The sequence below is a fragment of the Trichomonas vaginalis genome, chromosome I (genome assembly GCF_026262505.1).
Source record: "Trichomonas vaginalis G3 chromosome I, whole genome shotgun sequence".
Classification (NCBI taxonomy): domain Eukaryota; phylum Parabasalia; order Trichomonadida; family Trichomonadidae; genus Trichomonas; species Trichomonas vaginalis.
Genome location: NC_067203.1, coordinates 11,604,262 through 11,627,001, shown reverse-complemented (window position 1 = coordinate 11,627,001; position 22,740 = coordinate 11,604,262). Strand labels below are relative to the sequence as shown.

General features: G+C 30.2%; 7 protein-coding genes across 7 annotated transcripts; 3 read left to right on the top strand and 4 right to left on the bottom strand.

Moving 5' to 3' along the window:
• Positions 1-1,513: 1,513 nt before the first annotated feature.
• On the bottom strand, positions 1,514-3,871 carry TVAGG3_0970150 (uncharacterized protein; the record flags this gene model as incomplete). Its single annotated transcript, XM_001324994.1, has 1 exon — positions 1,514-3,871. The coding sequence occupies one exon, from the start codon at positions 3,869-3,871 to the stop codon at positions 1,514-1,516; it is 2,358 nt and encodes a 785-aa protein (XP_001325029.1).
• Positions 3,872-6,946: 3,075 nt separating this feature from the next.
• Positions 6,947-7,434, top strand: TVAGG3_0970140 (uncharacterized protein; the record flags this gene model as incomplete). The annotated part of the gene is made up of 1 exon (XM_001324995.1): positions 6,952-7,320. The coding sequence occupies one exon, from the start codon at positions 6,952-6,954 to the stop codon at positions 7,318-7,320; it is 369 nt and encodes a 122-aa protein (XP_001325030.1).
• A 272-nt stretch (positions 7,435-7,706) lies between these two features.
• On the top strand, positions 7,707-9,281 carry TVAGG3_0970130 (spectrin binding; the record flags this gene model as incomplete). Its single annotated transcript, XM_001324996.2, has 1 exon — positions 7,721-9,184. One exon carries the CDS (start codon positions 7,721-7,723, stop codon positions 9,182-9,184), a length of 1,464 nt encoding a protein of 487 aa, XP_001325031.1.
• Positions 9,282-9,351: 70 nt separating this feature from the next.
• Positions 9,352-11,976, bottom strand: TVAGG3_0970120 (mRNA splicing, via spliceosome; the record flags this gene model as incomplete). The annotated part of the gene is made up of 1 exon (XM_001324997.1): positions 9,352-11,976. One exon carries the CDS (start codon positions 11,974-11,976, stop codon positions 9,352-9,354), a length of 2,625 nt encoding a protein of 874 aa, XP_001325032.1.
• Positions 11,977-12,218: 242 nt separating this feature from the next.
• Positions 12,219-12,934, bottom strand: TVAGG3_0970110 (ankyrin repeat domain-containing protein EMB506 family; the record flags this gene model as incomplete). Its single annotated transcript, XM_001324998.1, has 1 exon — positions 12,238-12,459. The coding sequence occupies one exon, from the start codon at positions 12,457-12,459 to the stop codon at positions 12,238-12,240; it is 222 nt and encodes a 73-aa protein (XP_001325033.1).
• A 138-nt stretch (positions 12,935-13,072) lies between these two features.
• Positions 13,073-13,675, top strand: TVAGG3_0970100 (uncharacterized protein; the record flags this gene model as incomplete). The annotated part of the gene is made up of 1 exon (XM_001324999.1): positions 13,073-13,675. One exon carries the CDS (start codon positions 13,073-13,075, stop codon positions 13,673-13,675), a length of 603 nt encoding a protein of 200 aa, XP_001325034.1.
• Positions 13,676-14,147: 472 nt separating this feature from the next.
• TVAGG3_0970090 (E3 ubiquitin-protein ligase ubr1 family) lies at positions 14,148-17,856 on the bottom strand (the record flags this gene model as incomplete). Its single annotated transcript, XM_001325000.1, has 1 exon — positions 14,305-17,844. One exon carries the CDS (start codon positions 17,842-17,844, stop codon positions 14,305-14,307), a length of 3,540 nt encoding a protein of 1,179 aa, XP_001325035.1.
• Between the last annotated feature and the right edge of the window lie 4,884 nt (positions 17,857-22,740).

The following is a 22,740-nucleotide window of genomic DNA, read 5'->3' as shown; positions in this document are numbered from 1 at the left end:
ATTTTTTCGAAAAGTGAGAGATTTTCCGTTCTAATAAATATATTTGATAACCGGGTGTCCCCCGGAATCAAATAAATTAGCATTACTAACATTCCTTTTTTATTTAAAATTTTCAATTCTTAAAACAAAGTTTTACTTCTATTTAATTATTTGCCATGAAAGTATAGAACATTAAAAATTTATCCTACTACCTCCACCCTTATAATACCTTCAAAAAAATTATATCTCAATTTATTTTCTATCTTTATATTGATGTGCTTATTCAAAAACACTAAATCATAAGTCTTCAGTTCTCAAAATACTCTCAAATTATCTCATTGCGCATATTTTGAAATTTGATAATTTTAAATTGTTAAAAAATTCATTAATCACAGTAAAATATCTATATACAACAATTAACTAACTGATTTCACATCTTGAACATTCGCATTTATTTAATATATTTGAATATCATTTACATCTTATTGAATTAGATCATAAATCACAGTTCCTTAATATACTATCTAGCTAATCATTATTGTTGCACAACTTACATTTGATTAAACACACGTGTATAATTCTGTACAACTCATATCTCTATCAATACTTTATTTATAATCAAAACAAAGGTTAAAATTGTATACCCTGTCACTGTAGAGTATTCTCCCAACTTTAAAGTGAAAATCAAAATTTGATATTTTAGTAATTTCATGTGAGATCGTTATTTTATAGGAAAACATACTGAAAATGTTTATAAGATGTTTCTCTATCATATGCCAAAATATCATGGTTAAATGCTCTCCTAAGTGTCTATAACTGAATTTTAGGGCAATAACCTTATTCTAAATGTTGGGAAAGTAGGGTATCCATTTTGATTGATAAAACGACATATACTTTTTCGTTCATTATATAATACAATCATCACATTGAAAATACCATAATTAATTCTTCAAACAATTTTTCACAAAAAAAATTATTTATTCAAAACAATATCTCAAGATAATGACATTATACTTAATATATCTGCATATGATGCACTTCCAGTATAAAGATTTCATACATTTTATTTGCTGGATTACATGGAAATCCTTATTAATAAAAACATATACATTATTATTTTTCCTAATACATTTTCATGTTCACATTTGGTTTATGGAAAATGGTACGTATGTTCGAAAGTGGAAAGTAGTGTGATATTGTTGTTGAATACAAATATAGTTATATGAAATATATAAATTGAAATCAAAGATCTAGAATTCATTTTTGTATGCTAGTTATAAATATATGTTTCATGAATTTTGCATGAAAAAATCTTCATCAAAAAAATTCATGAGATAAATAATAAAATACGCTGTTTAGCATATAACTAAGGAAAAAGAAACATGTTGTTTGATAGAATATTTAGGATAATTTGATATAAAAAAATAATTCATAAAATTATTGAATTTTGCAGAATGATAAGTGTTGTTTCCCACAAAACTGTAAAAAATTGTTTGTGATTACATGAAAAAATGCAAACAAAAAAAAGTTTATTCTATAAATTAAAATAATCATTGTGAGTTTTGACAAGAGTATCATAAAGATTCTGTAGATATTCTTGAGATTCTTCAGGAATTCCAAAAATTCTAATATACTTATCAAAAAATGTAATGATATCAATATCAGTTAATTCGTTTTCTTTGTAAAAAGGATCTTCTACACAAAAAGCAACAGATATTTCTTGTACATTATTTCGGTTTTTGAATGCAAGTAAATGATCATCGCTAATTCTTATAAAGAATGAAATAATAAAGTATATCAATGGATCATCATCGTCTTCATTAACTTTGTTATCACGGAAAATCATCAAAGTTGAGAGTAGTATTTTGATATCAAACCATCCGACAAAATTTTCAAATACAAGCAGCTTTTTCATCATTCTTATGAACGAGTTTATATCCATCCCGACTGATTCTAGCAAGTCAGTAGCCTTTTGGATATCTTCTTTAATAAATTGAAGAAAAGTAATAAAAATGCATTGAGAATAGTTGGACATTTGAGGTTCATAGGTTAATCTTGTCATTACTGCTTGAAAAATTTGGATGTTATCTGATAAATCTAAATTTCTAAGGAAATAAAGCCAAACACTTCCGAAATACTTGAAAAATATATCGTCTATATCTGGATTTTGTAATATATTAATAATCCATTCAGGAAAATTATCGATTACTCCATTTCTGATGAAAAATGAAGCAATTTTCATTGCATATGCCAAATTATCATCATTAATATCATATTGATTTAATGATTGAACGAAACTTTCATATAATGTTCGATGATAAACAGAATCAATTGAATTATCATCGCATATCAATCCAGAAGTTAAATCATATCCAATATTAATGTAAGATTCATTTAGCATGAAATTCGAAGCCATTTCATAAAAGTTCTGTAACATTAATTCATGATAATTTTGATTTCTAATCAAAGTATTAATAATCGAAACAATTTCTTGGAAAAGACAATTGTTTCCATGAAACATACGTATTAATTCATGAATGAATTCAATTAACTCAATAATTATTCCAGATAAAATATCTAAATTAACTTGTATCAATAAATGAATGGTAACAATAAGATTCAATGCTGTTTCATCATTATCTTCTGATATCAGCTTCGAAACAGCTTGTATTGTCAAAGGAATTAGCTGAAAATAACTTTCTTCTTCACAGTTAATAAGTTCATTAGCAATAGTAATTGTAAAAACAAAATTATTCTGTTGTAAATACTCAGATATCACTGGAATCAAGTCAGGATTGTAATTAGAATTCAAAATTTGGAAGGAAATATTGTTTGCATAGCATAAAACGTTATCAAACAAGATTGGATCGGGTATATCAACATTGTATCTACCAGAGATGTTGTATAAGATCCATAAAACAATGACCTGTTCATTTATTGATGAATTTATGATTTCTTTGCAGATATCAACAGCAAATGAGATATGATCCTTACGATACATGATTGCATCTAAACATTTTGCGCGTAAATCTTCGTTGTTTTCAAATAAATCTAAATAATTTGTTAAATTTTCTGTCCATTCATTTAATTCTTCATCGCTTGGAACAGATAGTCTTATACATGTTAAAACATATGTTTCTAAATCATATTCAAAATTAATATCAAGAAAAGCTTGATTTAAGGCTCCAACAATTTCAGTCATTGGAATTTTGAGTTCATTAGATAAAGGAATATCATTGGAAACTTCAATTGAAAGATTTAATAAAATGTGAAATAGTGCTTCACTTTCAATGGAGAATTCTGCAAGTCCAACGACTTTTGAGATAATCTTGATTGTATCGGTTGTTATGTCTTGTTCAAAAATGAATTGAAAGAATTGTTCAATATTTGAGTTTAAATAAGTATCTGGGTTGTTATTTAACAATTCAGCTGCTTGTATTTTACATTCTAATGAATAATTGTCTTCAATAATCGAAATTAAGAACAATTGTATCTCTTCTGAATAAATTTTATCAAAGTCTATTAAAGAAAGTGTATTTAACTTATATACAATGAAATCATCAGATATTTGGAGAAATCTGGGAATTAATGATGCATCGAATGTTATGTATTTTGCTAATAATTTACTTATCTCGGAGTTGATTAACTGTGAATTTCGATTAAACATTTCTAAAATGGTATCAATAGGGATACAAATGTTATAGTTGTTAGAAATAGATAATAAAATGAAGATCTCTCTTTCTTCTAATTCATTTGAGGTTAATAATTGAAGTATTTCTTGTTCAAGTATCCCATTTGACTTCTTTTCATCAAGAATGTCATGAGAATTGTTGATATATTCTTGATTTCCTGTAGCTAAGAACTTAATAAATTCAGAAAAGTTACATTCCATTTACATTATGAATAATATCATTTTTATAGTAATGTATTAATTACCTAAGTAAATTATAATTAGAGCTAAAAAAAAAATCAATAATTATTAGCGTTTATTCTCATACTACACGTATATTGCTATATCAACTTTCAGTATAGAGTCGTATTCAAAATGTTAATTTATATTCTTGGCACCTTGATCAGTTAAGTATTTTACAATTTCTGTTGAATTTGCTTTGTTTGCAATACCAAGAGGGCATTCATTGATATTGATGGAATTTCATTAAACAATGATGAATATTAAAAGAAAGAGAATTTCATAAATATATATGATAAATGTGAAATGAAAGAGAATTATATAAAGCAACGATGAATATGAATAGATGGAGAATCAAATATAGCAATGATAAACATGAAAGGAAAGAGAATGTAATATACAAATGATTAATATTAAAAAAGCAAAGATAATATAATAAAACAATGATAAATGTTAAAAGATAGAGAATGTAATAATGCAATTATGAATATGAAAAGAAAGAAAATGTTATAAAAGTATGATGGATATGAAGTGAAAGAGAATAAGTTTCATGTTAACATCAGCGCCATGTTCGACTAAGAATTTGACAATCTCTAATGAATTTGCTTTGATTGCAATACTAAGGGGACATTCATTAATATCGAAAGAATGTAATAGAATAATGATAAATATGAAAAGAAAGAGAATGTAATAAAATAATGATGAATATGAATAGAAAGGGAATGGAATAGAACAATGATAAATATAAAAGGAAAGAAAATTTGATTAAACAATAGCAAATATGAAAAGAAAGGAAATTACATAAATCAATAGCAAATATGAAAATATTATGAATCATATAAAGCGATGACAAATATAAAAATAAAGAGAATGGAATAAATCAATGATGAATATGAAGAGAAAGATAACTATATAAAACAATGATTGATATATAAAGAAAGAGAATTTGGTAAATTAAGGATAAATATGAAAAGAAAGAGAATTTCATAAAGAAATGAAAAATATATATTGAAAGAGAGTTGTATGAAGCTTTGATCAATATTAAAAGAAAGAGAATTCTATAAAGCAATGCCAAACATGAAAAGAAAGAGAATAAGTTTTATGTTAACATCAGCACCATGTTCAAGTAAGAATTTGGCAATCTCTATTGAATTCACTTTGATTGCAATACTAAGAGGACATTCATTAAAATCAAGAGAACTTCAATAAAAAATGATAAATATGAAGAGAAATATAATTCTTTAAAATAACAATAAATATGAAGAGAAAGAGAATTCTATAAGGCAATGACATATATGAAAATAATGCGAGTGCAATAAAACAATAGCAAATATGAAAAGAAAAAGAACTCTATATAACAATGATAGATATGAAAACAAAAAGAATGAAATAAAGCAATGATTGATATGAAAAGAAAAAGAATTCCATAAAACAGAGATTAATATTAAAAGAAAGACAACCTCATATAACAATAATAAAAATGAAATGAAAGATAATTTCATATAACAATGACAAAAATGAAAAGAAAGAGAAGGTCATTAAGCAATGATAAAAATGAAAAGAAATAGAAGGTCATTAAACATTGATAAATATGAAGAGTAAGAGAATGTAATAAAACTATAACAAATATGGAAAGAAAGAGAATGTAATAAAACAATATTATATATGAAAACAAAGAAAATTATATAAAACAATGATAAATATGAAAAGAAAGAGATCTTCATATAATAATGATAGATATGAAAGCAATGAGAATTATATGAAATAATGATAAATATATAAAGAAAGCGAATTATATAAAATGAGAATAAATATGAACATTAAAAAGGATTTCATGAAACAATGATAGATATGAAAATAAAAAAAATTGAAAGTTTGTTGATATTTTTAACATTAGAAAGTAAATATGATGCGACGTCATAATTTCCGAAATGAATGCTTTCTGTAATTGAATCAAAATTTGGCCAGAATTTGATTTAAGGTACTCAGCAATTTCATAGTTTCGATAATCCAATGCTATATTAATCATTTTATCGAATGATTTACCATCTTCTATCATTTGCATAAAAATGTTATTATTTCCGCCTTGAACCTCATATTTTTCAGAGGAAAAAGTATATTTAGCTCCCATGTTTTTCAAGGAATTGAAACATAGTTCTGATCCGTATTTAATTGCACAATCAAGCGGAGTTATTTCATCGTTAATTTTCTTTTCAAGATTAAGATTTGGGAACTTAATTTTTAGATCATCGACTTTATCCCATGCAATATAGTATAATGGAGAATCTGTTGAATATATATTCAGAATATCTTCTTCTTCCATTTTAGGTCTGAAGTTTTGAAATTGGAAACTTTTATAATATAAAAGTGTTGCCAATTTCTCATTTTTCGGTTTCCAGATGTATGAAAATGCGTTTGATATCTTTATATAAAGTTCTGTAAATAATTTAATATGTTTAACGCGAATTTGTGAAAAAATACTAATCAAATAAATTGCCATTTGGACAGATATCTTATTAGATTTAATGAAATCTATAATTTGCGAGGATGATTCTAAAATATTATTCGAGTTGATCTCCCATATAATTTTGGAAGTTTGACTGGGGTATTTAAATACTTCAATTGGCTTAATATCACTAAAGTTGCATTCACTATCATTTGTTGGCTGCTCTGAAGTTGACATTATTTAGAAATTTTAATAGTGACACTTTTGGGAATAAAACAATAAAACTTATAATAGTTTCTGAGCGATAATTCTGTTACACAAAAGTAAAAGTGTTCGCTTTTATTTCTGAAAATTTATTCGACGACCTCACTCATAATGTTTCAATTGTGGGGCCACAATAAATTAATTGACAATGTCTTAACAAAGGTAACCATAAAATATTCTACAAAATACTTCAGATATCCAATTGTTTCAATAAAACTAGTTTATTTTTAGATAATAATGAAAATTCAATCATTGAACAATATTCTAATTCCATATGATGTGCAACAATTAAAAAGATAAATGTTATCCATGATGAGCTGCACGCCGATAAAAACTGAAAATAAAAGTGACAATGTCTGAAGATCCATTTGATTGGAAAACACTTGAGAATAATACAACACTTTCACTTCAATACCAATGCCAACAAAAAAGGCTTTTCCCATCAGAATATACGAGAAAGCAAATGATCGCAGTTTTGACTGAATATCGTCATAACCATCCAAATTCAACATATAACTCAGCAAATGCATCAGCTCACTCTTCAAGGCATGTTTCTCCGAGATATCCTGATGAATCTGAGGCTCTGAGAAAAGCAAAGAAAAATCAAATGACAATATACCAATTTATTCACACGCCGAATCCAATTGTATTAACAGCTGCCCTTGTTTGCACTTGCTTATCCATTTTTATCCTTTTTACGTTTTTACTTCCATCCAAATAATATTGACCAAGTTTTATCCAGTTAGTATGCAAAACCATACTTATTTTTATTTGAATAAATTATACTACTGTTTGAATCTTATTAATTTTTTAATAATAATTAATGATCTTTTTTTTACACTCGTTTGGAAATATTTAAATTATGACATTTGGTTGGCAGCTCATTTTATCATGAATGAAGTAAAATACTATGTTCAACCATTCAAATCTTATTCAATAATCAATTTTTCAAAGTAAAGTGAATGTAAATATAACCAAATGTATTCACATATAGAAATTTCTTGTTTTTAAGCATATGAACGACCAATGATGGAAAAAATATAGAACTTGTTTACCTCTGTTGTATGGAAAATTTTCCTTGAAATCATTATTTCATAATGAGAAGTCATTATAGTGAGCTTATGCCTATGTGCAAAGAATACTCTGAAACGATTCTTTCATTGTATAAGCTAAATACATTCGATGACGAAGTAATTGATAAGATTTGCAATGATATCACAAAGAATTTGATACAAACAAAATATTTTACGCCAATTCAAATAATATCGAAAATTTGCAAAATATGCATTTATAATAATCGTTTCATTAAATCATATTGGAAAATTTTCAAACAAATTTTTGACAAATTTCATCCCAAGCCAAAAAATGATATTGGATATATTTACGACTACTTTATCCATTGTGAATCTGGAATTCATTTTAATGAAGAAGATCAAAAATATTTTGAACAAAACAGACCTTCGTACGATATCCCTTATGAATATTCGATCTACAGAGCAATGATGGATGATGACAAGATATCCTTTATACAGTTTATTGAAAGAAATGATTTTGATGTTTATGAAAAAAGAAGATGCATTTTTTATCCACTAAGAGATACATATGATCATAACGATTATTGTGATGACTATTCATTACTTGAATTGTGTTGTTATCATGGAGCTGCGAAATGTTTTAAGCTTCTAATGACAAAATTCAACCCAAACATCACTAGGCAATGTCTTCAATTTTCATTTTTGGGTGGAAATCCAGAGATTATGAATGAATGTTTGAAACAACTAGCACCAGACGAAAAGTGCATGAAGTATGCAATTATTTCACATAATATCGACTTTGTAACATTTTTAATGAATGAATATTCATTAGAAATTAATCTGGAGTTGTGTCGCAAATACAATAATATCGATGCATTTTTAGTTTATTTGGATCAAACAAATGATATTAACAAATGTTTTGCTTTTTCACCATGCTTTTGTATTCCATCTCTTTGCGATTATTTGCTTACACACGGTGCAAATATTGATGCAAAAAGCTTAGATGGAATAAACTATAATAGGGATAAATATTTTAGTCATGCAGCCCTTTATTATGCATTAAGGTATGGAAATGAAAATGTTCTGGAATTATTCATTTCAAAAGGTATAAATATCTATGAAAAAGATCAACATGAAAGATCTGCACTTCATATTGCAGTAATATTCAATAGGCTAGAATTATTGAAGATTCTTTTGCCATATTTTGAAAACATTAATGTTAAGGATAAATTCTCGATGACTCCTCTTTATTATTCTGTTGTAATGAATGATATACAATCGACAAACTATCTTATTTGTAATGGTGCTGATATCAATACATTAGACAAACAAAAAAGAACGCCTCTTCATATTGCATGTTCAAACACTAATTACATATGTGTAGGATTCCATTCATATGGAGTAGTTGCCAACAAATGTGATATTGTAAAATTGCTTATTCAACATGGAGCAGTATTAAACCTCAAAGATCAGTTTGATAGAACAGCTCTTTACTATGCATCAGAATCCCAAGATATTTCGGCATTACTTATATCAAATGGGGCAATATAACATCATATATGAATAAAATTTTTACATGCATCATTAAAATATCTTACCAAACATTTTTGGTAATGAAACTACATTCCTTTTAAAAGAATCATATTGTTTAAATTAAGTACTAGAAATATATCAATAATATTATAAAATACATTTTATTTAGATAAAACAACAAATATTTAAATATCCAATTCTCTTGGTGACGAAGGAGGTGTTTGAATGTTATCTGCACTATCAAGAAGCAACAAAAGATCTTCTTCTGTGATGATTTGATCTTCTTTTGGATTGTATTGCAATGTCCATTTTCTTTCTGTCAATCCGAACTGTGGATTTGATTGCAAGAAGCCTTTGCACATTCCTGTTCTCATGTCCCAAACAGCTACACAGCAATCGTTGGAGCTTGTCATGATGATTGGTTTTTTGTTAGCGTAAAATGATGAAATTGAAGTAATCGGCGAATGATGAGCTTTCCACTTCAAAATCAACTGGAAAGAGCCAACAGGCATCACACAAATACTTGAATTAATGTGAGGAACTTGAGTTGTGTAGTATCTCACGGATTTTCCTTTCTGGTTGAGTAAAGAAAGGAATTCAACTCTTTCTATGTTGACTTTTTTATCATCTGGAGCTGTGAATTGGCTTGCGAGCTGTGAAATGTCCCACAATCTCACTTCTCCGCAATGATCTGCAGTCAACAAATAGTTCTCAACAACGCACATCGAAAGGATGTTTGATGTTTGCGATTCGATGTAAAAGTTTGGTAATTGAGAAACAGCGCAAGGTTCATCAGTAACAACACTCCAAATTGTGATATATCCTTCAGCATCTGAAGAAACTAACAAAGAAGAATGTTCAACAAATGTCAAAGAAAGAATTTCTGTTTCGCAATTTTGAGGATGTAAAACGCAAACTAATTTAAATTCTTTCAAATCCCAAATGTTGATTTCTCCTTTTCCTGTTCCTGCAGCCAACATCAAGTATTCTTCGCTTACAGCCATGCACAATAAATCTTCCTTCTTCTCGGTGAGCAAATCAATCAATCTTCCATCATTTTTATTATTCCATAAAGTGATGAAATTCGCCCAACCAGCCGTGACAATTATATTGATGTTCTTCAAATGGTTGACAGCTGTAATTGCACTAGATTGCTTTCCGACATTGTGCATAAGGGAAGATGTTGGGAAATGCAATGTAATAAGCTCTCCACCTTGTGTTGCAACGAATAACAATGTCTGTGGACAATCAGTACACATGCAAGTGATGTTTGATTGTGTTACTTTTCTAAAGACACAATGCATCAAACCATTTGCTGTTTCCCAGTGTCTTATGTTGCAACCTGAACAAGTACAGATAACATGGAACTGTGAGTTATGCAATGCAGCACGAATAGGAAGTCTATCAGATAACATTGGCTGAATATTTTCTTCGTATTCATAAAATCTAATCATTCTTCCTCCGAGAATAAATCTTTTTCTCGGTCCGCAATGGCATAAAGAAGTAACTGGGAAAGATCCTGTTGTCTGCAAACTGTGTGTCAACTGTTTGTATGTTGTCTGAGTGATGTTGACACGCGATGCGAATTGTCCAAAAGGAGAGATTTGGAATGTTTGGACAATTTGCATAGTTCTGGAATTAATAATGTGTAAATTGCCATTTCTATCAGCAATGACTAAATGCGGGGAGTCAGGAAGACATGTCATAGCTGTAACAACACCTGTAGGACATGTAATCTTAGAAATAAGGAATGGAATAAATGGATTCCACGCGCAAACTGTTGTTTCATATGCTGCTGTCATCAAAGCATGCATTGAATCGGAATGGACAATTGTATGGATGGGAGCGTGATGGGCTTGTATCCTATGGATAAGACGAACGTTCTTTGTGTCCCAAACTATTAATTGGCCGTCTTCGTCACCTGTTACGAAACTTCCTGAATTTGGAATTGTTGTAACACAAGTTATTGCGGATCCGTTAGTAACTTTGATGGAATTGACACAGCGCCAGTTCATATGTGAAGGCTTTTCGCCCCAATTCTCTGCTTGCCACTGATGTAATCTGCCATTTTCAGATCCTGTAAATAACGAGTGAGAAACTGGTTCGTACATGATGCAGAAGTGTGTAGTATCGGTTGTTTCAATGTCTTGTGCAAGAGAGCAGCCTTGCATCGTTGAAATGATTTGAATTCCAGTTGGATAACAAACAGCAAGTAAAGAACGCTCGTTAATGAGAGCTCCATCGTATACAGATATGATTGGTCTGCCGTGAAGACTGATTTTCTTGATCAAACTTAAAGTTGATGGAGAATAAATTTGAACTGTACCGTTTGCGTTAAAACTGATAATATGATCATTAATAGAATCGTATATGAATTTCAATACTGTGAAATTGCCTGCATGATCTATAATCTCTTTTTCGAAATGATATTGAACAACAGTGTCAACACGAGTTTTTTCACGATCAAATACGCAGCATGCTGTAATAAATGATAAGAATTGATCCCATTCGATCTTGTTTTTATGATCACAATCGATTTGTATGAAAAAATTGAATAATTTATGTGCCCATTGCTTTCTTTGATGTTGATTTCGTTTATCTGGTTTTGGAAATACTTTAAGCATAACGTGAATAAATTCTGCGACTGTTAATCCATCCTTGCCTCTTAAATTCCATTCTTGTGCTAATTTTCTCAAAGTTTCGTCGTCCCAAGAAATAAAAGAAAGAATGTTAAACTCTGATAAAGGATCATAATGTGCTAAGAGATCCCTTTCTTCAGAAGGTGTTGGCTGAGGCAAATTTTCAGCCATTTTTTGAAGTAAAAAAACGGAGAATTTTTGAAAAAGATTTTAGGTAATACACTCAAGAATTAGCAATAGCTATGAATGAAAAGAATATTTTCTCCATAAATCATCTTCATAAATGCAAAAATGCAATTCGAATATCTCAAATTTTCCTTCTTTGCGTGATTATCCAACAGATTTGAGTTATCCAATGGTCCTAAAATGTTCACTGATGGATTTTGATTCTTCCTATAAATCAGTACAAAAAATAAGTATAAAAATAATTTTTTATTCATCATCTGGTTCTTCCTCCTCATCCTTTTCCTCCTCTTCTGGAGTATTTTGTTTGAGCTCGAAGTCGAACACAGCTTTTGTCTTTGGATTTGCATAAACAATTGCTTTCTGTCCAAGCAAATCTAAGACATCTGGATTTGCCCCTGCACGAAGAAGATCTGCAACAATAGCATTATAACCTTTACGCGTAGCTATATGAAGTGGTGTAACGCCCATGAATTGGACTTGAACACTATAAATGAATGAAGAATTACATTAAAAAATGAAGAATTGGTCCACTCTGGTTGTTAGAAAAGAAAATGTACTTGATGAATTAAAAAAGAACTAAATAAGAAAATATAGAATGCTTTCTACGTAAAATTATGAAGAATTAAATGAAAATATAAAGAACTATTCCTTCTGTTAGCTTATTAATGTCTGCACCTTTCTTAATAAGAAAATTAACAGTATCCCTTCTGCCTTCTAATGCAGCGTAATGAAGAGCAGTCCAATAAAAGTAAAATGAATGCCATAAATATACGAAGAATTAAGTTGAAAGTAAAAAAAGAACGTCATGAGAAAAAAATTGAATTGTATAAGCTTAAAAAAAGAATTTCATTCGGATTAATCTCTGGTGTTTGGAATATTGTCTCTAAATCAGCGATATTTCCCTCACGGGCTGCTGAAAAAAGAGTTGGTTTGACCTTTTTGCTCATTCCCTAAAAAATAAAAAACGTGCAAAAAATCATTTTTATTGCAAATGCATCTAATTGTCTTACAGAATATTTAAACAAAGTTTTGTAACGATTTTGAGTGGCACTTTTCATGTTTTAAAATGAATTATTCTGAAATGGTTGTTGAAAACAAAAAGAAAGTTATGGCTTCACATATCTTTGGAGGAGATGAAGGAAAATCGCCAAGAGTCATTCCAAAGCCTCAATACAATAATTATCAGCCTCAAAAAGTAAATAACAACAGAGTTTCTTATCCACAACCAGATAAATACCAATACCAACAAGCTCGTATGCAGTATGAGCAACAACAGCGAAATTTAAATCAATATAACTTCGTTATTCCTCCTAGAGCTCAAATGCCTATAATTGAAGACATACCCCCACCAATACCACTTCCATCGCTAACTCCTTTTCCAAATATTCCTTTTGATTCCAAAATTGATACAAATTTAGGAATAGAAAAGCGTGAAATTCAATTCAATTTTACACCTATTGGGCTTCCAAGAGATGGTGTTGATGCTCTTCAGCGCGTAAGAAGCGAAATGGAGAAAAATGAGTTAAGATTTGACTATAATCTGAAAAGTATCGTTCCAGAAGTTCAAAATGTTCAACAATCACCAAAAAAGCAAATGAATATACCACAACAAAGGCAAAAATCTTCAGAAAATATACCAACGAATTCACAGTTTATTATGCCTGATGGCTCTGTATTCAGCTAATTTGTTTTAACCCACAATTGAAAAGATCATATTTTTAGATTTTACTGCTTAATCAACAATATACGAGAAAAAATTAAAAATTTTTATGTGAAATATGTGTTCAAAGCTAAAATATGGCTTAGTCGCGTGTCACAATATCCTTTTCCAGTCTAGTTTCTCCCAATTACAATAAAATTAACAAAAATTAATCAACTCTTCTGTGTTACACTTAAAATCAAGATGAAAAAATCGCAAGCATAGAAGGGTCAATTGAAAATTCACTATTTTCAACTCAATTATATATCTATAAATGATTATCAAATTACGAAATGAAATCATAGCATATCACCTATTATTTTCATTCTCGTCATCGAAAATAAATACCTCCTTATATTAAATAAGATTTTTCAAATAATGTTTTTAATGTTTTTAAAATTTATATGAAATTTATCTGTAAACAATAAAAAGAAATGATAACCCATACATAAAATCTATTTATCTTTAACTTATTACTAAGTTTAAAAAAGATATTAAAGATCAATTAAAATTATTGAGAAATATAAAGCAGGAACCAATATAATAAAACAAAACAAATAGTAAAATACTTTTATTATAACAAAACATATATATATATAAAAAGAAATATATAATTAATCGCCAAAATTGAAGATATCCATTGCGGCCTGAATTTGTTCTCTTGATAACTGGTGCATCCATTCTCCACTCAAGTAGTCATCAATTATTTCATCGCATTTCTCTTCAGACAATGTTAAGAATCCATTTGATTTAATACCGATGTTTTCTTCACCATATTCATTCAAATAAACACTCTTTTGGCCGAGAAAAGCTCTTGGATTTGTAGAAATGATGAAAACTTCTGTTGCAATTCTTTCATTTATTGCGAAAACCAACATTGGATTTGCTTCATCGTGTTTCTCAAGACTCTTAAGACTTTCGTATTCAATGATTTTGTCGCTTTGCAAAATCTTAAACCATGAAGCATCGAAAACAAAAGCGTTTTGACATCTTTCGTCTCTAAAAATGTCAATGTAGTTTTTGGGTAAGTCCAATGTATACTTTTGTAATGTAACATTTTCAAGGTTGACTTTGTATTTTGGCATTAAGTTTTCTGATGTCAAAATATTTTCAAAATTAACCGTTTCGGTTTCTTTCAAAATTACGTTTTTGAGAATTTCGACTCTCCTCAAAATGACGAATAATCTTAAAGGCTTCAAATCCTTTAAAAGATTAGTAAACTCATTTGAGTTTATGTCATCAAATAAATAGTCGAAAACGATTGTTTCGAAGATATCATTGCTGAAAATTTTCGAAACATTGTCTTTCTTTTTGAGGAACTTCGCAATTTTGTACAAATTCTCAGTAATCAAGTAAAAAGACTCTTGTTTGTAACACTTTGGATTGGTACGATATCTCACTTCACTTATTGAAACGTGACGGCACAAAAGACTCAAAATATTTTCAAATCTTTTTTCCAACATTTTTTCTGGATCATCATTATTACAAAAGACCATTTTGACAAATTCATTTATGTCAGATTCTGTTGAATCATCTACTTGATTCACGTCTTTTATAATTGGCAAAGCTGCGTTAATCAAATCCTTGTCGATTGGACAAACTTCGACTTGAGAATCAATGCACATTCTATGGATTAAATGTTGGCACATAACTAATTGTGGAAGTTTCTTGTTTTCTTTGAGTTCTGAACCACATAACTTGTATTCTATTTCACTGTATACTGTTGTCTTCGTGAAATAAACTGGATAACACAAATTACTCGTCTTGGAATCGCTTAAACATAAAAAGCATGTTTGATTTATATCATCTTCGTCATGGCCATGATGATGGTGCTTTTCATGTTCATTTTCGTCTTCTTCATCATCGTATTTGAGGAGTTCGTCGAGTTCGTTATTTTTCATGTAATTTAACATGATCGATTTTTGAATAGAATTTGGCGGTTTCTCTGAAATTTCTTGAGAGTTTTCTGATTTTATTTTTCCTTCTAAAATCAAGAATTTTTCGCCAATTGGAGAACCGCAAATGACAGAAGTGAAGTGAGGTGATAAATTTGACATATTTTTGATGATTGGCAAACCCATATTTATTGCAGTTGCGTTGTTAGAAACGAAGAAATCAGATAAAATTTCTTCTAAAACTGGTTCATCAAAAACTTTGTCAAAACCGTAACCGCCGATATCTTCAAACTCAGGAGCAGTCAAAAACTTATCACCTTTTATGATCATTGATTGCAATTTCAAGTTATCTCGCAATGAAATCCAAATTGCAAAAGGTGACACGTATTTGTCACTTTTCAATTTATAGAAATTACCAGAGTTAGATTTTTCCATTACCGCGTAATCGAAGAAATCCTTTTCCAAGCGAGCTTCATTCCACATTCCGGGGTATTTTATGTCATTAAATTTGCATCTTCCCATGATTTTCAGTTTGTTTGAATACGTGATTCTTCTCATTGTTAAATCGTCATTCTTAAATATCAATCTGTCGAACAACAAACAATCTAAGAAATAAATGAATGAATTCTGTATTTGTTCTTTGTAAGCAATGTCACTTTTTTGTGAAAAAGTTTTCCAAATCATATCCAAGAACTTTCCTTTTTCATCTGTCATTGCGAAACACATTTGTATCAATCTAAACAATGGCTTCAAAATATTGTTGACATTGATTGGAACAATTGAAAAGAAAACAGCTCGTATTGAAAATTCTGAAGTTCCTTTAAAACAATTTAACATTGCCAACAAAGTAGTTGCAAAATGTCTTACAACTAATAAGCATGACATCCTTAAAAAGTAATTTAAGTCGATGTTTTTCTCTTGGCAAAATTCTGACAAAATATTTTGGGCGTTTTCCAAATTTTTCCAAAGGAAATAACTCAAAGCGGCATGCAAACTCAGACAAGGCGTGATCTCTGTTTCTCCGTCAAGAACACCTCCGTAATCTTCATCTTGATATTCATCTTGTAATATCTTGTTTTGTAAAAATAAATAATAATCGTCTAAAACGGATTTTGTAAACAGATCTTTTTGACCCATGTAATTGAAAACAGAGTAAGGTAAAAGACCCAAATAATAGAAGACCAATCCCATCATTGTTTCATCGTTATCGTAGTCATGAAGTACTTTTGTAAAAGTGAAATCATTCTCAAGAACATAACTGTAACTAAAAATGATGTTGAGAATTTCTGTAAGTAAATGTTTCGTTGTGTCCTGCTCTGCAATGAGCTGAACAAGTCCGGCCATGTAGTTGATTGTTTCCCTGAGTATATTGGCTTCTTTAAATTTGGGTAATGGCAAGAATCGACATTCTAATAATATCTTGATTTTATCTTGAAACCAGGAAACAAGATTGTACTTTTCTGGCTCTAGGAATTTCTTGGAGTGCGATATGAATCGCTTCGTAAAAAAGCTAAAAGCCGTTTGTGCTAATATCGCGTAATTTGCAACTTCGTTTGAGAGACAATCTTTGGCAACAGCTTTGATTGTATCTGTAAGGAAGTCTTGGTAGTAGTCGAGAAAAGCTTCTCCGTAATAAATACTAAAATCTGACTCAACTAACATAGAACAAAAGAAATTGATAGCTCGGGATGTTTGGTCTGTCTCCCAGTGTACAAATGTTCGGAATGTTTTATCAAAATCCATGATTTCAATCAATGATTGAGAGATTAAATGAGAAATACCGCTGCCGATATTAACAACCTGCGAGAATATCTCAAACGGACAGCATGTACTAGTAATACTATTCTTGATCGCTTTCTCGAGAGTGCTTCTCTCTTCTGAATCTAATGTTAACGTGTCTTCATTAGTAGTGGGCTTTTTATGCAATGAGCATGGGTTATCGGGATCCCAATTAACTGGATTTCCACAATCGCAGATAAAATTTTCTGTAACATAATATGAGACATTATGACCTTTATGATTGGAGTTTAAATAGCAGGGAACACAAATACATGATCTTGCTAAATTCGACTGAGATCGGCTGCACTGTTCGCAAAAGACTGAAATAGCTGAATTTTTAAAATTTTTGTGACATTGGTATGATTTATCATGATCTTTGAGATGGTCATAGTATTTTGGTAAATCTTCTTCAGTAATGCCAAGAGTATTTAGAAAAATCTTTGTACAATCGCCCTCAGATAATTCTTTATCTCCTGACATGATTAATTTTTCCCCTCAATATTTTTGATCGGCCCTTTATAAAATTTTATAAAAATTTTCTCAAATCTCATAGTTAAAACAAAATCCTTTGTGAAGTGCTTTAAATGTATGATGTTTTTAAATTTTGTTTACAAATAATTTTCTGGATTCGCAGTTGTATTGATCAATTTTAAAGCCATTGTTCATTTTTTGAAACATACATTATAATATCACGCTCATAGATAGGATCTGCCATATCTCATGTTTTTTCTCTTTTAAGGCTCCACGTTCATGCATTCAATTTTGAGAGGGCATTCAATTAAGATTGCACCTAAAAGTGCATTTGTAGCCACATATGTTTGCTTTTGGAATGAACAGACACCTGATCCATCATCTACATGATGAGAGGGATCTAGTGGTAGCACTCAAATTGAATGAATACCTAATTTGAAAAAACTTGGTTTTTTTCGTCCAAAATCAATTTTGGAAAAAATTGACATATTTACATTGGTGAGAAAAATTTTTAAATTCTGATTGCAGCATGACTAGTCGCAATATTAGGAGAAACTAATTATCACATTCTTTTTCATTTTTATGAAAGATACAAAATCTCAAAACCCATCCACGTGCATAAAAAATTGAAACATCCCTTATAAGACAAGGATTCCAGAGAAACAAAAGTTTCCCAAATCTGAAAAGTAGATTGCCAATTTCCTAAAAAAACTGGAATTTTGCATTTATAAATATTAAAATGTTATTTATTTAATCTCAAAATTGTAATGGTTAGTTCAGTTTTTGTTTTGAATGATCTAGAAAATACCCTTATGATCAGTTTCAGACACTTTGGGAGTCTCCCAAACTTTGATATTTTGCATTATGATAGAGAAACGTGTCTAGTTTAACGCACAGTTGTTTTAAAGGCAAATGACGATATCACATGAAATTATCAAATTATCAAATTTTGAAGTACCAGTCCAAAGGATTAATTAGATCCTACACAGATGTACGATAGTGAAACATATGTGTTCTTGATTTGAGAAGTCCTACTGATAGAGGTATGAATCTCACAGCTTTGTGTGAGTGTGTCTGACACTTGTATAGAGTGGTATATGCGCCGACATATATTATATAATAACATGTAGTTGATAATTATGAAAAAATAGAATTTGATGCGAATGATATTGAAAGTTGTTTTGTAATTTGATATTTTTCTTATATGTGTTAATTAGTAAATGGCTTGTTTGTTGTGATCGTACTGTGAAAAATGAAAGGTATTTTAAATTAAAAAAATGAGATTTTGAGATATCTCTAGAATTAAGAATTTATTATGTATTTGACTTTTATATAACTATGTGTAAAGGATCTCGATGTCTATATGCTTTAAATAAAATTAAATAAAATGAGATAAAAAATTAAAATGGACAAGAAGATATATGGAAATGTAATTTGTATTGTATTGGTTGTTGGCAAAATGATTTTAATACAGATTTAAGGAGTGGGAATGGATTTAAAATTAAATGATTTTTATTCAAGGAATAATAAGATTTTGAACTGGTTTTTATTTTGGGAATGTAAACTTCTTCCATAGGATATGTATTAGAAAGATCAATTTTAAACTTTTTGAAAGAATTGTTTTTTTGTTGAGTGATTTTCTCTCATTTGATAATATTTTTAAGTTGGCGTATCTTACGCCCTTCCAAAAATATGTATTAGAAAGATCAATTGTAAACTTTTTGAAAGAATTGTTTTTTTGTTGAGCGATTTTCTCTCATTTGATAATTTGTATTGTGCACTCTTGTCGGTCACAGTGTCTCATCCCGGGAGACATTGCCTCTGAATGTCTCCCAGAATGAGACAATCTTCTGCAATCAGAATGTGATTGCAAAACTTTGAGCGACAAGAGTGTATTGTGCATTCTTGTCGGTCACAGTGTCTCATCCCGGGAGACATTGCCTCTGAATGTCTCCCAGAATGAGACAATCTTCTGCAATCAGAATGTGATTGCAAAACTTTGAGCGACAAGAGTGTATTGTGCATTCTTGTCGGTCACAGTGTCTCATCCCGGGAGACATTGCCTCTGAATGTCTCCCAGAATGAGACAATCTTCTGCAATCAGAATGTGATTGCAAAACTTTGAGCGACAAGAGTGTATTGTGCACTCTTGTCGGTCACAGTGTCTCATCCCGGGAGACATTGCCTCTGAATGTCTCCCAGAATGAGACAATCTTCTGCAATCAGAATGTGATTGCAAAACTTTGAGCGACAAGAGTGTATTGTGCATTCTTGTCGGTCACAGTGTCTCATCCCGGGAGACATTGCCTCTGAATGTCTCCCAGAATGAGACAATCTTCTGCAATCAGAATGTGATTGCAAAACTTTGAGCGACAAGAGTGTATTGTGCATTCTTGTCGGTCACAGTGTCTCATCCCGGGAGACATTGCCTCTGAATGTCTCCCAGAATGAGACAATCTTCTGCAATCAGAATGTGATTGCAAAACTTTGAGCGACAAGAGTGTATTGTGCATTCTTGTCGGTCACAGTGTCTCATCCCGGGAGACATTGCCTCTGAATGTCTCCCAGAATGAGACAATCTTCTGCAATCAGAATGTGATTGCAAAACTTTGAGCGACAAGAGTGTATTGTGCACTCTTGTCGGTCACAGTGTCTCATCCCGGGAGACATTGCCTCTGAATGTCTCCCAGAATGAGACAATCTTCTGCAATCAGAATGTGATTGCAAAACTTTGAGCGACAAGAGTGTGTTATCCACACTATTTGTTTATATACTATGTTTTTAGATCAAACCCTTTACATACAATTGTTCAAATATAATTTTCTCCATTTAATATTTATTTTATATTTTTTGTGCTTTATATAACTTATGGCGTCTACCGAACTATTTTACAGACTCTTCTGAGCTCTTCCCACATATAAACATGTGACAATAACACATACATACTCCCTTCATATTCTGATCTCATGACATATTACCCCAAAAACTATATTTATACAACACACCTCATAAAGTCTCATTTTACACCTATCTAAGCGTTCAAAACCTATTTTTCCCGCGTAATCTGATTCTTCAGGTTCCGCTGATTCGATTTCTGCTGTCAGATCGTGAAAATATGCATCACATAACAAGATAAACGCAATTCAAAATTCATTATTTTTTCTTCAAATTACCTATTCATCGATATGAAAACATTTATTATATCTTCCGTTTTTCCCCACAAATATATTTAATTTTCTGAATAATACGTATAGTAAAATGAATATCTCAAAAACTAAAATACAAAATTAATATTGGGTAATGACTAGTTATGATCTAAACTTTTAAATTCATTCATTTTTTGAAAAATTTAAATTTTTGAAAAATGATGTTTTTAGAGGATGAACTTCAAGAGAAATTTTATGGAAAATATTAAGTTAGGTAATTTGCGTTTATCTTGTTATGTGATGCATATTTTCACGATCTGACAGCAGAAATCGAATCAGCGGAACCTGAAGAATCAGATTACGCGGGAAAAATAGGTTTTGAACGCTTAGATAGGTGTAAAATGAGACTTTATGAGGTGTGTTGTATAAATATAGTTTTTGGGGTAATATGTCATGAGATCAGAATATGAAGGGAGTATGTATGTGTTATTGTCACATGTTTATATGTGGGAAGAGCTCAGAAGAGTCTGTAAAATAGTTCGGTAGACGCCATAAGTTATATAAAGCACAAAAAATATAAAATAAATATTAAATGGAGAAAATTATATTTGAACAATTGTATGTAAAGGGTTTGATCTAAAAACATAGTATATAAACAAATAGTGTGGATAACACACTCTTGTCGCTCAAAGTTTTGCAATCACATTCTGATTGCAGAAGATTGTCTCATTCTGGGAGACATTCAGAGGCAATGTCTCCCGGGATGAGACACTGTGACCGACAAGAATGCACAATACACTCTTGTCGCTCAAAGTTTTGCAATCACATTCTGATTGCAGAAGATTGTCTCATTCTGGGAGACATTCAGAGGCAATGTCTCCCGGAATGAGACACTGTGACCGACAAGAGTGCACAATACACTCTTGTCGCTCAAAGTTCCGCATTCAAGTTATGAATGGGGAACTTGATATCATTCTGGGAGACATGCAGTGACAATGTCTCCCGGGATGAGACACTGTGACCGACAAGAGTGCACAATACACTTAATGTTTTCAAATTTTCAGATTTAAATTTAATCTTTATTTTCATCATCATTTATAGTCTTGTTCCTTTATACAGTTATAATAAATTATCGTCAGATTCTAATATTTAAGATTCTTACTACCTAATTCAATATAATTATGTTAGTCACTCATATTCAGGAGAATAATTTAAAAATCTATAGCTCATATTTTGATAGTTATATATTTAGATGATATATATTGCAATTCCGGTTTCAACACGATCAAATGCCAAACCAAGACAAAATATATATGAATTTTCAAAATATCGATTTACATTAGAATCAATATCTAATTTTATCAATACACAAGTAGTGAATGTTCAATACATCTTTGAGCAACGTGAATAGCACAATTTTATAGGATTATTAGTTGATTATATAAAATATAAGCCAAATCGAATCTGCTGTATAGTACTTTAGTTTATCATTGAATGTTAAATGTGTTCATATAAATATTTGAGTCAGATATCGCATTTTCTAATTTCAAAATTTATCTCATGAAGTTAGAATTTATTTGATCATACAACATCATGTTAGTCAAACCAGAGTTCAATGGCGATTCTAAAATGGAACAAATGCTTGTTTTATCAAAATGTTAAAATATTAATCTAAAAAACTTAATATCTAACCAAACCATTCTAGAATTATTATATACAAGTATGGGCAATCTAAATGCACACGGAATTCGGAAAATTA